At 46.8% G+C, this 16,692-nt stretch overlaps 1 protein-coding gene and 1 long non-coding RNA gene across 2 annotated transcripts; both read right to left on the minus strand.

Annotated features, from left to right (window-relative positions):
• Positions 1–2,463: 2,463 nt before the first annotated feature.
• Positions 2,464–3,821, minus strand: LOC125551091 (uncharacterized). The gene is made up of 2 exons (XR_015600510.1): positions 3,086–3,821; positions 2,464–2,994 (listed from the first exon to the last, which is right to left on the minus strand). It is a non-coding gene; the product is annotated as an uncharacterized LOC125551091 (long non-coding RNA).
• A 3,477-nt stretch (positions 3,822–7,298) lies between these two features.
• LOC125551090 (uncharacterized) lies at positions 7,299–16,327 on the minus strand. The gene is made up of 9 exons (XM_048714242.2): positions 15,367–16,327; positions 12,692–12,877; positions 11,944–12,036; positions 11,486–11,668; positions 11,278–11,380; positions 11,011–11,196; positions 9,279–10,246; positions 8,495–8,943; positions 7,299–7,881 (listed from the first exon to the last, which is right to left on the minus strand). The coding sequence occupies exons 1-9, from the start codon at positions 15,595–15,597 to the stop codon at positions 7,824–7,826; spliced, it is 2,457 nt and encodes an 818-aa protein (XP_048570199.1). The 5' UTR covers positions 15,598–16,327; the 3' UTR covers positions 7,299–7,823.
• Positions 16,328–16,692: the final 365 nt, after the last annotated feature.

Consider the following 16,692-nt stretch of genomic DNA (forward strand, 5'->3'; position numbering starts at 1 on the left):
ACGTGGCGCCCCCGCTGCCGTCGCCTCCTCCGGGGCCCGACTAGTCCCGTTGTCTGGGCTGCTGTGTGTGAGAGTTTTTCTGTTTACAGGGCTTGTTGAGCTGTGCCCTCAGCATTAACCCTTTGCTACCTCTTTGTGTTGAGACTTGTGTGTGTGAACCTTGTTGGATGTTTGGCTTGAGCGATTTGCTTTATAATATAAAACGGGACGAAAGCCTTTTTCAGTTAAAACAAGCATGCAACCAAACAACATGTGTGCGTTTCTTCTCAACCCGGCTGAGAAGTATGTAGGCAAACAAACTATACCCAAAATATGGGTTTTAACATGTATTCACCCAGTCAAGGGCAACTCACTCATATATAGAGTCTTGTTAAAGAAGAAAATCTACCTGTCATCCAGAAAGTACAGATTTGGCAGATTTTCATAGCAGCCTTAAGCTAAGCAATCAGTACCACCACTAGCACCCAATCCATCGAAGGAAATGAGTAGGGTGGTTGGTTGAGCGAGCGCAGGAAATTGATTGAGCATCTGGACGCGGTGGGTCGCCGCGTCGCAATAATGCCACGACGAGCATACTCTATGTCCATGTCTTCAGATGTACTCCTACGTGTTGATCCATGATGGGTCACTGCCACGCCCCGTCCGCATCTCACACCACCACCTATCGAGCATTCGACCTCGAGCCACCGCATACTCTGTTTTCTTTCTTTGCCCGGCAAAGTTGATGTTTTCTTCTGGGCTGGCTGGGTAGATCACCATCTCTGGCTCAGGGATGACTCGGATGCTCATCGCCACATGGATGATGGCAAATCCGTCCGAGATATTCCAAACAAATCGACAACTTGCAGAATGTGGTGGACTAGATAGACAAGTAAAGCAGACGCCAACACAGGGACAGCCAAATTCAGTAACATCTACTGGGGCCGAGATACCCACGAAAAAAATTAGGCACATTATTTACTTTAAGAAACAAAAAATATAGACGCTCACAACATGCAAAAAGAAAAGGAGCAATAAAAATAGCCATTTTTTCAAAAAAAAAATCACGGGGAATAAAAATAGTCATTGCAACAGGAAATTAAACTAGAGACTTATCATTGAAGCCTTATTTTTTGCGGAAAGGTGAAAACACAAATCCTTGAAAACGTCCCTGCTGAAATTGGAAAACACATCCAAATCGTCGGGAGTGACAAAGTCTTCTTTCTACCACACCCATCGATGGTGCGCCGTGAGCAAAACTTGTTGTTGTCTTTGGGCCACAATCTCAACGGAGCAAACTTGTGTAAAAGCATGAGCTTGTAAAATCAGCGGAATAGAATTCATTAAACTATATAGAAACTCCTGATTTGAGTTAACAGAATTTTTAGGTGTGAATTATAGTGAAAAAGAATTCTTAGGAAAAGCCTCCGTTAAAATCCATGTATATGAATCAAAACAAACCACATAAAAAATTAAATAAATTTATTCTCTCCGTTTTTCTATGCAAAATAAAAATGAGACCATGAGCGAAAACGACAACTCACTAAGGTAGTGCCTCAAGCTGGGTTATGCAGGTAAAGGGGGGAAACAAATCACGAAAACAAAGGGAAAGCGACACGCTGTCTACAAGATAGGGGAAGGATCTCGGTTCGCCATGATCATTGGAGCCTTGGTCAGTAGAGCTTATCGCAATGCTGCTCCCTTCATTTCATGTGACAGTGGCCGGGGTATTCTTTTTCCCCACCGTACACATTGGGTAAATTATATTCGTCTTTGCCGCCTCGTTGTGGATCCTTCTTAAAAACAAATTTGGCGACAGCGCCTCGTTGTGTATCCAGTTCGACACCATCCAGTCATTCGCGTAGGGAGTGGGGAGTGCCGGCTTGTCTGTTCGTTTTATTCTCCTAATTTTGTTTGGTGATGGCCGGTGAAGTGCATCTCGTGAGAAGCGATCAGGATATGACTCAGCTCCATATATGAAACAAATCAAAAGCGCGTCTGAACCCTTATTTTTTTCGACCATACGTGCGTGCATATACTACATCGCACGAGGAAACCGTGTCTTTGGTCCGCTTCCTGCACACTTCCATTGCCGTATTTTCTCTTCTCTTTTAAGAATTGAAGTGGTACCAACGGAAAGAATCTGTTGAATCTCGAGAACCCTTGTACTGAGGATAGGAAAATTGTATGGTGCTTGGTCTTGTCAAAAGTTGAATGGTAATCGAAGTCTACATCACAGAAAATTGGGAATATATCACGTCTAATAGGAATGATCGCCGGGGACAGGGAAGAAATGGTGTCTAAGTTTCTAGTGCACCTGGCCAAGGACGCGAACTTATGTGGACATTCTTCTGTCCGTTAAACAATCCCTCGAGATGAGTTCTCTATCCCGCATGCTCGTTTGCTAGTAATAGGCAGTGGAGGGTTCTAGGCGTACAAGCTAGGCACAATTGTTTCATCGCGCGCAGCTGGACATGTGAAGAGTAAATGGATCAAAATCATCACATTTGTGGCTAGGGTACCTCAAAACCATCATTTTTGTCAAAAATCATAAATGACCATCACTTTTGCGTCAAGTGAGTAACAAATCATACTAAATGACTTGAGTCGTGACTAACAACAAAACTACTAGGTGGGACCTATATGTCTGTGCTGATGTGGCAAAGACTAGTCCTAGTTGATGTTTGACTTGCTAAGGTGGACAGGGGCCCACCTGTAAGCCACACCTCTTATCTCCTCTCTCCTCTCCTTCCTTCCTACGTATTTCTCTTCTTGTCGCCGGCCCACTCCGGTGGGACAGACCCATTGCCGGCTGTGATCAACCCTGTGGCCGCCGCCCGTCCTACCCTCGGCCGAGGCAGAGGCCACCGTCGCCGTTGCTGGCCACGGTTGAGCCTGTGGTCGCGACCCGTCCTACTCGGGCCGAGGCAGAGGCCACCGTCGCCATTGCCGGTTGTGGTTGAGCCTGAGGCCTCTGCCTCGCCGGCGCAAGCACTGGATCACACTCCCCCCATCCTGAGCGAGAAGTAGAAGCAAGCGGCGTGAGCAGGTAGCAAATGGATGCGGGAGCAGGCGGATCGACCGAAACGGGAGCGACGACGTTGACCTGCTGCTGGCCGGGGCAGATTGATTCCTTCGCGTACCACCGTGTTGCGGGCGGCTCGGGCGGCAGGCTCCTGCCTTGCCCTAGACCTTCCCCGCCTCCCTACGCTCTGGATCTGGTCGTTCCCCGCGCCGCCGGAGTCAAAATCATTGGTAGTGCTGGGGTAGTCGTCGGTGACGGGCCCCAATTTTTCTTGTGCGCGTGCGGCGCGACGAGGCCCTAGCACACCGCCTCCAGCACAGGTGCGGCGAGGGCGCTCCACCACAGGGAACCACCATGAGCGCGGGCGCGACCAGGCCATCCCGGCGGGCGCCGCGAGCACGGGCCTGCACATGGCGTTCCACGACGACGTGCGCAGCCAGGGCCTCCCGGCGGGCGCTGCAAGCACGGGGGCGGCCAGAGCTTGGCGTGACCATCGACCAACAAGGGCGGCGTGCAGTGCAGTGGCGTTCCTGTCCATGTGGAGAGGAAGAAAATTAAGAGGGGAAAATAAAATGTGTGGCTGACATATGGGACTCTGTCCAACTCAACTCAGCAGGTCAACACATTGATTAGGATTAGTCTTCGCCAGATTAGCCTGATAGATAGGTCCCACCTGTCAATTTTGTTGTTAGACACTGCTCAGTTTGGAATTAGTGCATTTTGTTATTCACTTTACGCAGAAGTGATGGTTTTTTGTGATTTTTGACAAAAAGCAATAGTTTTGAAGTATCCTTGTCACAAATGTGGTGGTTTTGAGTAATTTATTCACATGCGAACGAGCTGGCACAGAAGGTAAATGCGAGCGATGATGAATGCCATCTGACTAGTAAAAAGGGTGACGAGAGTATCTGGTGCTATCAAGACTTAGATGCTACCGTGATACGGGCATCTGGGCCGTCGGATTCTTAGATCGGACGGCATCCGGGAGCTGTTGGATCTGCTGGACCTATACACAATTTTTAGACTCCTCGTAGGCTTTTTTGCAACTGTTGTAGAGTTGTTGAGAGCCATCTGATATGAAAATCCGACGGCCCAGAAGCTTATATCACGGTAGCACCTAAAGGTTGGTAGCACTAGATATTTTCCCGACTTGAGCGGACGGTGTATGGTGATAGGTGGTGGGCCACAACAACTTTTGGCACGTCGGGATGTGACAAAAGAAACACCGCCATTGTTCCATCCTGTATAGGTGTGCATGTTCTGGTAACACCATGCGTTAATCTTGCCATTCCCAGGCAGAGGGGTGTGCGACCTGTGCAGGAGGACTGGGCATTCGGTTTAACCGAACCGTTCGGTTCGGTTCTGGTGGGTGTGCGTCTGTCTGGCTCTCGGGGAAGATCAGTAAGAGCATCTCCAGCTGTTGGACCCCCAGGACGCATAAAAATCGTCCCCTGGGGGCGAGCCGGCGATACAATCGGCGTTGGGGGCGGTTTTGCGTCCAGCCGTCGCCCCCAGGCGTTGAAATTGGCTCACTTTTCAGCCCCATTTCGGCGAATAAAAGGCCCATATGGGCGAGAATAGGCCCATATTCGGCGTGGTTCGCCGTATCTCGGCGTTCAATTATCAACACATTTTTTTCTTATCACATATTTCATCACAGAAAAATCAAATACTTCAACAAAATAGTACAACAACAAAAAGTTCAATACAAATTATATAGTTCAACAAATAAAAACTCATATTTCATCACACGTCGCGCCCGTCGTCCCCCTTGAGCCTTCATAGGTGCTCAATCAGATCTTTCTGCAATTGATGATGCACCTGTGGGTCTCGGATCTCCTGACGCATACTGAGATAGGCAGTCCAGGTTGCCGGTAGCTGGTGATCAACTTCGGCTAGAGGACCCTGCCTGTAGTATGGTTTAGTGTCAAACACTGGGTCTTATTGCTCGCTCTCGATGATCATGTTGTGCAAGATGACACAGCAAGTCATAATCTCCCACATTTGATCTTTGGACCAGGTCTGAGCGGGGTACCGGACAACAGCAAATCGAGATTGGAGCACACCAAATGCCCGCTCGACATCCTTCCTGCAAACCTCCTGAATCTTCGCAAACCAGGCGTTCTTGCCTCCTGGCACAGGGTTTGAGATCGTCTTCACAAATGTCGACCATCTCGGATAGATGCCATCAGCTAGATAGTACCCCTTGTTGTAGTGCCGCCCATTGATCTCAAAGATCACCGGAGGAGAATGACCTTCAACAAGCTTAGCAAAGACAGGAGAGCACTGCAACACGTTGATGTCATTGTGAGTTCCTGGCATACCAAAGAAGGAGTGCCAAATCCAAAGGTCCTGTGTGGCCACCGCCTCAAGTACCACATTGCAACCGCCTTTGGCGCCTTTGTACATCCCCTGCCAAGCAAATGGGCAATTCTTCCATTTTCAATGCATGCAGTCGATGCTTCCAAGCATCCCAGGAAATCCTCTTGCTGCATTCTGTGCTAGGATCCGAGCAGTGTCTTCTGCATTGGGTGTTCTCAAGTATTGCAGTCCAAACACTGCCACCACTGTCCGACAGAACTTATAGAAACACTCTATGCTGGTGGACTCGGCCATGCGCCCATAATCGTCGAGTGAATTGCCGGAAGCTCCGTATGCAAGCATCCTCATCGCTGTCGTGCACTTCTGGATGGAGGTGAATCCAAGGGCGCCGGTGCAATCCATCTTGCACTTGAAGTAGTTGTTGAACTCCCGGATGGAATTCATAATCCTGAGGAAGAGCTTTCGGCTGATCCGATAACGGCGCCGAAATGTTTTCTCGCCGTGAAGTGGAGCATCGGCGAAGTAGTCGGAGTAGAGCATGCAGTAGCCTTCGAGACAATGCCGGTTCTTTGCTTTCACCCGCCCCGGCGCCGAGCCACCTCGCCGCGGCTTTTCATTGCTCGCCGGCAGCTGGGCGAGGGCGGCGAGCACCATGAGATGCTCTTCTTCCTGGACGTCGGCCTCGGCTTTCTCCTCCAGCAGCGCGGTGAGCGCTTCCTCGTCATCCGAGTCCATCGCCGAGGCAGGCAAATCGCCGAACACCTTGCGCCCGGTGGGCGTGTACCCGCCGCTAAACTGCACCTCCGTGGCCGGAAACGGCGGCCGGAAACGCACAGCTGCTGTTGGAGGGGCTGTCGTGGCGAAGCTCTGCTATTTTTCCGGCGGAGAATGGCTATCTAGCGGTGAAGGGCGGCGGGCGGCGCCGGGATATAGCTAGTGGCGGCCGAGGGCGCGGGGGTGGGAGGCGAGTTGGGGAAGAAAACCTTGACTTTTCCCCTGATGGTGTGGGCCAGCCGTGCTTTTCCCTTGCGCCGGAGCCCCCAATTGCCCCCCAGTGCGTCGGGTTCGGCCTGTGACCGCCGGGCGGAAAAAAGGGCCGAACCGGCGATTTTCGGCGTTCTGAGGACGCGACTGAGGCGTTTTTTTGGCGCCGGCGCCGAAAAAAATAGTTTGGGCGGGCCTGTTGGGGACGCGGCTGGAGATGCTCTAAATGATGCATACTAGAGCTCTCAGAAACAGCTATAAAAGAGCTGGCTCTCTCTCTCTCTCTTGAACACAAGAGCTGGCTCTCTCTCTCTCACACACACACACAAGAGCTGGCTTTCTCTGTGAAGTTATGTTCAGATGCCTAAATCAAATGTAACATCGAATGCTATGCTACTGCTGCTGTTATTTATGCATGACTCTTTGCAAGACGCGTTGATGCATTCCACAATGACTTCGGTCTGGTCTTTCAGCTGTCGCTTCTTTTTCCACCACTATCAATTTGACTGGTTGGTCAGTACGTAGTACTGCCTCCGCCCCCAGAATAAGTGACTCCAGACGAAGGGAGTAATATGCATATACGCTTGGTCTCCTGGAGCTGGCGCCTGGTGCACCAGCGCATTTGCAGATCATATATGAATTCCAGGGGCCTACCAAAGCTTAGTCTGAATAAGATTGTGTGACGGTGAGAGCACACTAGTGTAGCAGACGCATGCATCGTGGACTACCGGACTTTGACTTGGGTAGACCGTACTGGACTCGCTCACAGCCTCCATCCTCCTGCTGTGATAACCATGGACTGGACCGCCAGGAACAAGACGCTGCGATGAGCGCCCAACCTCTCAAGCTCCACTCTCGAGAACCAGCATCATGATTTTTCTTCTGCATCATGATTTTCTCCCCTGCTTCGTCTAAAATCTACAGTACGAACGATATGGTAGTAGAACACAAGCACAAGAACAAGGGTAGACATTGGTCGCAACGGTGATGAAGCACAACTATGACTATCTCTGGTTAATTTTCCGACCAACTGTAAATCTAACATCACATACAGTTTTAACTCTGTACCTACCAATTTCATCAAGCATCTACTGTTACTTCGGGCAAGGGGCCTTCCAACACAAAGGCCTCTCCGAGAACCAGACAGATTACACTATCACCACAAAACAACACAAGCTAGGCTAGCTCTTTTTCTTCCCCCCAACAAAGTATCTACATGGCACAGACAGAGATTAAGCTGTGCTTATTCTTTCTTTTCCTCTTCTTTTCTTTTTTGAGGGAAATGGGGGGACACCATGAGATTCCAGTCACAGCAGCGCAGGCTGCGTTCCGGCGGCATGGTGAAAATCTGACGACGACTTGGGAACGACAAGTTAAAGTCAGGATGTACATGATGGTGAATTATTTTGTAGATTAACCCTCTGCTATTGCCGCACCGGGTGTGCACGATGTAGCGGCATCTTTCTCTTGGCTTGACATGTCTTTGGTACATGATGGTCAACTATGTCTTGCGTCAGCTGGAGAGTGGCGGGAAATCTCCGTTGTCCTTAAGATGATATGGCCCACCATTCCTGCAAATTGTACATACGCGATTACCAATTGTGAATGATTCAATGCTGAAAGCATACAAGTTAAAGGTGAATGCGGCAACAAACAAGACAAGAGAAATGCATGAATGCCATATACCAATCAGAAGCCTACAGGGGATGGCACATGTTAAACTGCCCAGTCTTTAACCATACTACTGGGATGATCAATAATCAACATTATCCCAAAGGAAAGACATAACAGACAGGAGCGATGAAGATTAATGTAACATAAGAGTGGACGGGTTCGGCCATGCTAATTAGGAGTATCCCAAAGGAAAGACATTAACACATAAAACAGAAGCGATGAAGATTAACGTGGACGGTCCTTTTAGTGAAGTACGGAAAATAGCGGGCACTGGTTTTTAGTAATGTGGGAGAGCAAGGGCAGACCATAATACGGTGATCTGGATAATGACCATACTAATATATTTTGCAGAAGCTCTGACCTAACACTAAAAATATATTAAAGGAAGTGCGTGTCAATAGATAATAATCCAGCTGTAACATCTAAAGATAAAGCTACCAGCTAGGTGGCCCTCCCATGAAAGAGACGGTGTTAATACTTTTGACGACTAAAGTAATGCATCATACGTACCTCATCCGATTAGAACCCTTTCCAGGATTTAATGCTGAAGACACAGGGCTTACAGGTGCAGAAGATTGACTGTTGGCGGCAGAACTAGATTTGCTAGGATGGTCTTGAGAAGTACCCTTAACTTCCAAAGGCAATGCCCCCAAAGTCCCAAATTCAAGTTTATTGTCTTGTGGGTGAATAAAACCATTGCGATGAATACCATCCCTTGGAGCCCGGGGGGATGGAGATGATAATGGTATATTCAACGGGGAGGGAATTCCATGATCACTTGCACCAGGAATGTAAATCTGCAATGGTGGCACTGGCACTTGCCTCCATTCCTCCGACAGCACCATATCTGAAGGCATATCCATTCTGGGATAGCGGTGAGCCCTGTGATAGTGATTTGGATGGAAACTATGTCTTCCTCTTTCCCCTCGTCCAGCAGGTGGCCTGTCCTTGCACAAAGTCTGCAATATCCAAAAAGACAGACAAACTCAGGGAAAACACAAGACAGACAAGCCGAAACAACACAAATGCGCATTAACCTTGCAAAAGTAACCTAATTCTGCAACAGAAACATAAAAGTAGTAGGGTTATTTTTCAGCCTCATGTACAGAAGGTACAGTAACTCCAATAAGGAAATTATTCAAGTACACAGGAAAAGTAGTAGTGGTTCATCTCAGCATCTACATATGCATAAACGTGAAATGAAATGAATATGTAGGGAAATGCCAGATGTAGTGAATTTCAATGTGACTTCAAGTTGTATATAAGCATAATAATGTACAAAAAGGGAACATACTGGGTCAGGAAAGTAGGTGCCTGTTCCACGAGCTCGCATAGTATCATCCGGTTGATAAAATGGTCTTACAACGAAATAGCCAGATGGATAAGAACCAGGGGATATTCCACTTGTACCAGCATAGCCATAACCATTTTTTCTGCTATGGCCATTTGGTGAGCGATTGTTCTGATATTGTGCAGGTGGTGGAGCAGGCATTTGATAGTAAACTTGATTAACCGGGTAATCATGGTTTACTGGGTAATCTTGTTGGCACCCTTGTGCATAGGAAAGATTATACAAATTTGTTCCGTGATCTCCAGCAAGATCTGATAAAATGTCATTGATTGCACCTCCATCACCACCTGCCTCTTTAATATGTGCCCCATTGCTATCTGAGTTCTTAGCTGGTGGTAAGCAGTTATCCACTGGATGTGAATTCTCATTGCGATACTTAGTTCCTGGGTACCCTTTCGATGTCATCCCATGGTGTGCCAAGTTTATATCATGATTGGCACCAACCTTCCCATTTCCTGGCTCATACAAGAGATGTGGTGCATAGAGAGCTTTCCCAGGTGACAAGGTTTCACTAGTTGATGGTGCAGTCTCACAGAAGTCACTGTTATTCCTCGTACTAATAGAACTTGTTACAGGATTTGAAACAGACTTCATTTCCTCATGCTCAACCATAGGATTTTGTTCTTTTTCCTTCAGAGACCCATGGTTATTGACATCTGAAATACTGATGCTGTTGAACTGATCAGATAGATCACCAAAAGAATTACGGTCTAAACCTTTGTTGTCTCTTTCAATATTGAAGTCCAGTGCAATGTCCTGCACATCTGGCCTTACCATAGTGTGATTTCGCTTCAATGTGTTCCTAAAAAACTGATTCACTTCAGGCACAGCAGAATTGATAGGCACTTGAAGGATCTTCCCAAGCTTCCGGGCACCAAGATCAAATGCACTGCGTATCCGATAGAAGTTACCTGCGCATCAGAGTGATATTAGGCCAGCAAATTAAAAAAATCTGCTATAAGCATCTTGGACAATAAACAGCAAAGCAACAGCTTAATGCACAAAAGTAACTGTGCAGCATACCATAATGCTTGTGGGTTGGGTTCAAACCACAACTATCCATGCAACATAAAATAAATCAATGCCATCAGTATCCAAGTTCTAGCTTATTATGCAGTGCAAGTGAGCACAGTGGTACTGCTTGGTTAAGTAGCTGAAAGTTTGCTTCTGTGCTGAACTGAAATAAATATCTTGGCCCGCTGAGAAACAAAGCATGGACAAGCAGCAGCAAGAATGTAGCAAAAGCAAGACAGACCAAATAACACTAGTTGCAGTTAGTGGTAAAATTTAAAACAATCAAGTTTAGAGGAAGTAGATACAAAAACCCAAATTTAGACAAGCAAACATCAACAGTAAAGCTACGAAATGTGGGAAGCCAGATGCAACCACCCATTATGTGAGCTGATTATGTGAGCTGATGGTGAGATGATTATGCCCAAAAGCTGACCTCAGCTACATGCAATGCAAGTATTCAAATTTGACAAAAAAGAAGTCAACCCACATTCTTCCCCTGAGAGGCAACTCACGAGACCAAAATGAATTCACAAATAATGTAAGTTGAGAACTATCAAGTTTAAGCATCAAGTCATTCTAAGTTGACTAAAGTTGCATGGCACAATTTCAAGCGCACTTTTCCTCTGTACAAACAAATTTCATGATGAAGCAGAGAAGAAACCTTTGCTGACACTACGCCCAAGATTGTTGTTCTGCTTCAGTGGATCCACTATGTTGAGAAATTTTCTTGAGAACAGTCGAGTATTTCTCTCAAAGTTCCTAGGGGGGACAGTAAACCTTTGTGCACATTCTTTGAGAAACTCCTCCCGCTTAAGGAAATCAACATCATGAGTGTCTGGTGCTTCGGCTGCGCAAGAAAAACTATGTGATGACCAATTATGACAACAAAATTTCAACCAAACGAACAGATCAGACTGCATTCACTTACAAACTAGCTCAGGTAAGGAAGACAATGGTACAGGACCATACAAGCTTATACCCTTGTTATCCCAGTCAAATTTGCTATAATAGTCCAGAAATCTATAGAGGACCTGCAGCAGAGGAAACAGTTATGTCACCCATGGGGTTGGAATTTGTGTAACCTAGGTCAGCAGCAATTTTACAAATGTGGAATACAAATTTAAGTCAGAACTTACAGCTAATGGACCATCCAAAGACTTGTGGAAAAGATGGAAAATATATAGCACCAATATCTCCAAGGCGTAGGTAGAAATTAAACCATGGTGGGCACCGAGAATGCGGCTTTCATAATAACACCAGGCTTTTATCAGCATTATGCTTTTCTTGAAAAGGTGTTTTTTTCCAAATCTTTCATCAACCTGTAAAACATAATGGTTATAAACATGCATGCCAATGAGCAGGCTGACTTAAGAAAACCTTTCACCCTAAGTCCTACTCCCTCTGTAAAGAAATATAAGAGCGTTTAATATAAGAGCGTTTAGATCACTAACGCTCTTGTATTTCTTTACAGAGGGAGTGCCACATAAGAAAGAGAAAGATTATTTTTATTGCATCAAATATAAGATAGAAGATAGATCTGTGCATTAAAGGAAAAAACACAATCGACAACATGTTTCAGCTTTTGAGATGTTACCTGCTCAAGAAAACAAAGCGTACAGAGTCCACCAATCTGATTGAATGAAATGTCTACAACAATATTTTGCACAAGGCATTTGACCAGCTTCACCTGCCATCGGAAAGACTTGTCATTTGAAACATTTGGACGATAAATACAGAATTGTTATGCGACAGCATGTCCACCACTGCACAATCCCTAGCAGTTCAATACAAAAGGTGACCTTCCAAAATGATCTATGATATCGATATATCCATGTGCACAGGAAGAACAAAGAAAAAATGCAGTCAACTACTGGACAGTACACTTGAATGCAGTCAACTACTCCCTCCGCCCCAAAATTCTTGTCTTAGATTTGTCTAGATACGGATGTATCATTTGTCTACATATGGATGTATCTAATACTAAAACGAGACTTGATACATCCGTATTTAGACAAATCTAAGACAAGAATTTTGAGACGGAGGGAGTACTTATTTTATCATTGGCAGTATGCCACTAACATTGGGATATTCACATGTGTTATTGATACTGTATGCAAAGATGGATTATTTATTCTATTGTCACTAGTACCATGTATGGTAAGACAGAAATGTTTCGATGACATTGAAAGATAGCTGGATAAATTAAATATAAATGTACACTGCCTGACATTGTATAGAGCAAATAAAAAACAAGCATATGTCGGGAGTCATAGCAGCAACTTAGAAGCGTGTGAATTAGGTCTAATTGGTAATATTGAAAAAACACAGTCAAAGCGGCAAACCTCAGCATGGATATACTGGACATCCTTCACTTCAAACTCAGCATCTTTCCTCAGTTCTTCTGATTCCAGAACAGCGCGAACCTCATTTGCTAGGTTTTCATCAGAGCTTGTGGAACCAAATGCAGTCAAGTCGATATCTCCATCAGGAAGATATGTTTTCAGTGGAACAGATCCAAACGGAAACACCTATGTTTTCCACACAGAAAAGAAGAGGTTAATTGTATACTTCACATTCTGTCCAATTATTAAAAATAAGATGCACCAGTCTCGGCAGGGGAACAAAATCTCAAGCAATAATTATTTTCCCATTTGTGTACACGATGAAATCTGAGATTTCCAGGTTATCTATCTAAGACCATGTTGATACCTAATATAATAAATGGACTCTTCATAGAACAACTCACTGTGAACCTCTTGAAGAACTTTTATGTGTATACTTGTTTTGCTGTTTAGTGCACAAATCTGTACTTAATAACCGATACTCCATTTCTGTATAGAACAATTCATCTAAAGAGGACCCTGAAAGTGCAAACTTCAAGGTGTATAGAAAGTTGTACTGCACAACCTCCTCGTCGTCGATGCTAATGGTGAGGCGTATAGACAGCACAAACATCTGTGTCACAGAGATGACTCAAACACGTGCCAGAAGTGCCGATATTACTTGCATGTTTGTCATGTGATGTATCATCTAGCAAAAGCACTCGAGCATGCATGACACAAATAAGGAACCCTTCCAATCTACTGATTCTCACTATAAACCAAAATAAACGTACACGTGCCATTCATCTCAAGTTATGGCAACCACTCACCAGACCTCATGTGTTTCATATTAACAATAATCCAAAAACGACATATACCTAATAGGCAACATATATGCAAATATCACCTTACTCAAATTCATAAATATACCGATGAAGTCAGGACATGAAATTTCTTGCACGTGCAAATATAAAATAAGGGCACCAAAAGACCCGTGAGAGCCACATCATGAGAACGGTCACTAATTTACGTACGTATACAACCAACTGGCCACCCCAAGGTCAACAAAGTCGATGTTGTTCGATGCAGTGCCCAGACACGTGTCATTCATCAATTCACACTCACATAAATAGACCACCATTAAACCATGCAACGTGAGAAACTAGAATGCATGCCCACTAATGGCATAAAAACATTTGGGCCCAATTAAAGCATGATAAATCTAGCTCTCCAGCACCATGAGAGCAGGATCTCTAATATACCAACTTATACATCAGTTTGGTGGCATCACCAGCGCTGGCGTTAAAAAACATATTTCAGCCATTAGCACATTACAGTAGAGTTAAACAAAAACTCAATCATAGTAACTATAAAATGAGCAGCAGCACTTCACAATTGCACCTAGCAGGTTATCCAGACAACATTTCCATGCCCTAAAGGATGAATCAGAACAAGTGTGAGGAATCCTCCTAAAACATCCCAAAACATCTACATAGACATGACCCGGAGACTACGTCACATATAACTACAAGGGTATGGCACCCATGTCCTTGACGCACAAAGGAAAGTCAGGGAGTTTGGCGGCGCCCATGTCCTTGACGCAAAAAGGAAAGTCGGGGAGTTTGGCGGCATCACTAGTGATAGCATGATATAGCATAAAAAAATCACTTAGGGCATTATGGTAGAGCCAAACAGAATGGGAAGCATAGTAACTATGAAATGAGCAGCAGCACTTCACAATTGCACCTAGCAGGTTATCCAGACAACATTTCCATGCCCTAAAGGATGAATCAGAACAAGTGTGAGGAATCCTCCTAAAACATCCCAAGACATCTACATAGACATGACCTGGAGACTACGTCACATATAACTACAAGTGTATGGCACCCATGTCTTGACGCACAAAGGAAAGTCGAGGAGTTTAGCGGCACCCATGTCCTTGACGCAAAAGGGAAAGTCGGGGAGTTTGGCGGCATCACTATCGATAGCATGATATAGCATAAAAAAATCACTTAGGGCATTATGGTAGAGCCAAACAGAACGGGAAGCATAGTAACTATGAAATGAGCAGCAGCACTTCACAATCGCACCTAGCAGGTTATCCAGACAACATTTCCATGCCCTAAAGGATGAATCAGAACAAGTGGGAGGAATCCTCCTAAAACATCCCAAGACATCTACATAGACATGACCAGGAGACTACGTCACATATAACTACAAGTGTATGGCACCCATGTCTTGACGCACAAAGGAAAGTCGAGGAGTTTGGCGGCACCCATGTCCTTGACGCAAAAGGGAAAGTCGGGGAGTTTGGCGGCATCACTAGCGATAGCATGATATAGCATAAAAAAATCACTTAGGGCATTATGGTAGAGCCAAACAGAACGGGAAGCATAGTAACTATGAAATGAGCAGCAGCACTGCCCAATTGCACCTAGCAGGTTATCCAGACAATATTTCCATGACCTAGAGTATGAATCCTAACAACTGCGAGGAATCCTCGTAATAAAACCATCGTAAGGCAGCCACATAGGCATGATCTGGAGAACGTCAGAGACAACTAACAAGGGTACAGCGCCGTGCCCATGTCCTTGATGCGCAAAGGAACACGGAGCTTGTAAGCAAACGATAGAGCAAGGCAAGCATAAGGGTTAGAGAATCAGAGCATGCGGAAAAAGAAGGGAGTAGCTGGTTACCTCGCAGCCGACGCTGCACCTGATGAGGCGCTGGACGTAGTGCACGACGGCGGCGCGGCGGTCCTCGGAGGAGACAGACGGCTGGATCCGGCCCACGACGGCGGCCGCGGCATCCTCGAAGGGCCGCCAGGCGCCGGCGGAGATCGAGGACGGGTCCGGGTTGGCCGCCGCCGCCGCCGCATGGTCGGGCTCCTGCACGAGCACCACGGCGCACTCGTGGATGTCGACCATGGGCGCCGGAGCTCGCTCGCTGGCTCGCTCCCTCGAAGCCCCCGCAGCCGCGACTCCTCGCACGTGGACGAGGCGCGGAGCAACCGCCCGACGTGGGCGAGACGTGCCGGGAGAGGCGACGCCGGACAACGGCGAGCCCCCGGAGGAGCGCGCGGCGGGGGCGGGACGATCGGCGAGGGCGGAGGGGAGGGGGTCGCGATCTGGGCGCGCCGGGCCGGCGGCGAGGGGACGGGAGGGGATAGGGACAGCGGGATTAGCGGAAAAAGGGAAGACGGAGAAGAAATGGATTTTTAATACGTGACGGGAGGAAAAAAGGGTCAGGTTTTTCTCCCTCCCTCGCCCCCGCCCGCGGCTCGTCGCCTCTCCTCCCTGCTCCCGCGCCGCGCGTGAAGAGAGAGATAGAGAGACAAGGGGATGACGACGATGACGTGTTCTATCTCCGCGTGCGCGAGGCTCGATCGGCACGCACGCAGCAGCGGAGGGAGGACCGAAGGAGGGGGAAAGGGGAAGACGAAGAAGAGAGGAGGAGGAGGCGGCTTGAAGCCAAGATTTCCTTTTCGTCCTTCTTTTCTTTTCTTTTTTATGCCTTTTCCTGTTGCCGGAGAAAAGATCTCTCCCTTTCCTTGTCCTGCTCCCAGTTCTTGATCGGCGGCGTCGCTCAGTTCGCTGCTAATGCTAATGGAGGCCGCGCCGTTGGGTCTTCTCTCTTGCCTTTGGATTGCGTCGTCGGTAAACTCTGGGGACAGTTGGGAGATGTGCGACCGTCGACCCACGGAGGAAGACTTTCAGGTCCCCCTTGTTGGTGGAAGCTGCGTCGCTTCAAACCCATGCACCAAAATAGAATGCACTGACTACTTCATGATCATAGTAATAGCCACCGATTGGCCATGGTTTTATGGTTTTCTAGTATTCAATCCCTCCGTACTCTGTGGCCAACACTCTAGATTTTCTATGGACGGTTTGTTACTATGCAGCGGTGGGTGGAGCATATGGAGTGCGGCATTGGGTGTTATTAGTTCTAAAGGCAAATGGTACAGTAGGCAAGTAGCCAGTTCACATGGTAAAAATGGTGGGTGGTAAGTTGCCGCCGACATG

The sequence above is a fragment of the Triticum urartu genome, chromosome 4A (assembly GCF_056163025.1).
Source record: "Triticum urartu cultivar PI428250 chromosome 4A, HENAU_Tu73, whole genome shotgun sequence".
Lineage (NCBI taxonomy): Eukaryota > Viridiplantae > Streptophyta > Magnoliopsida > Poales > Poaceae > Triticum > Triticum urartu.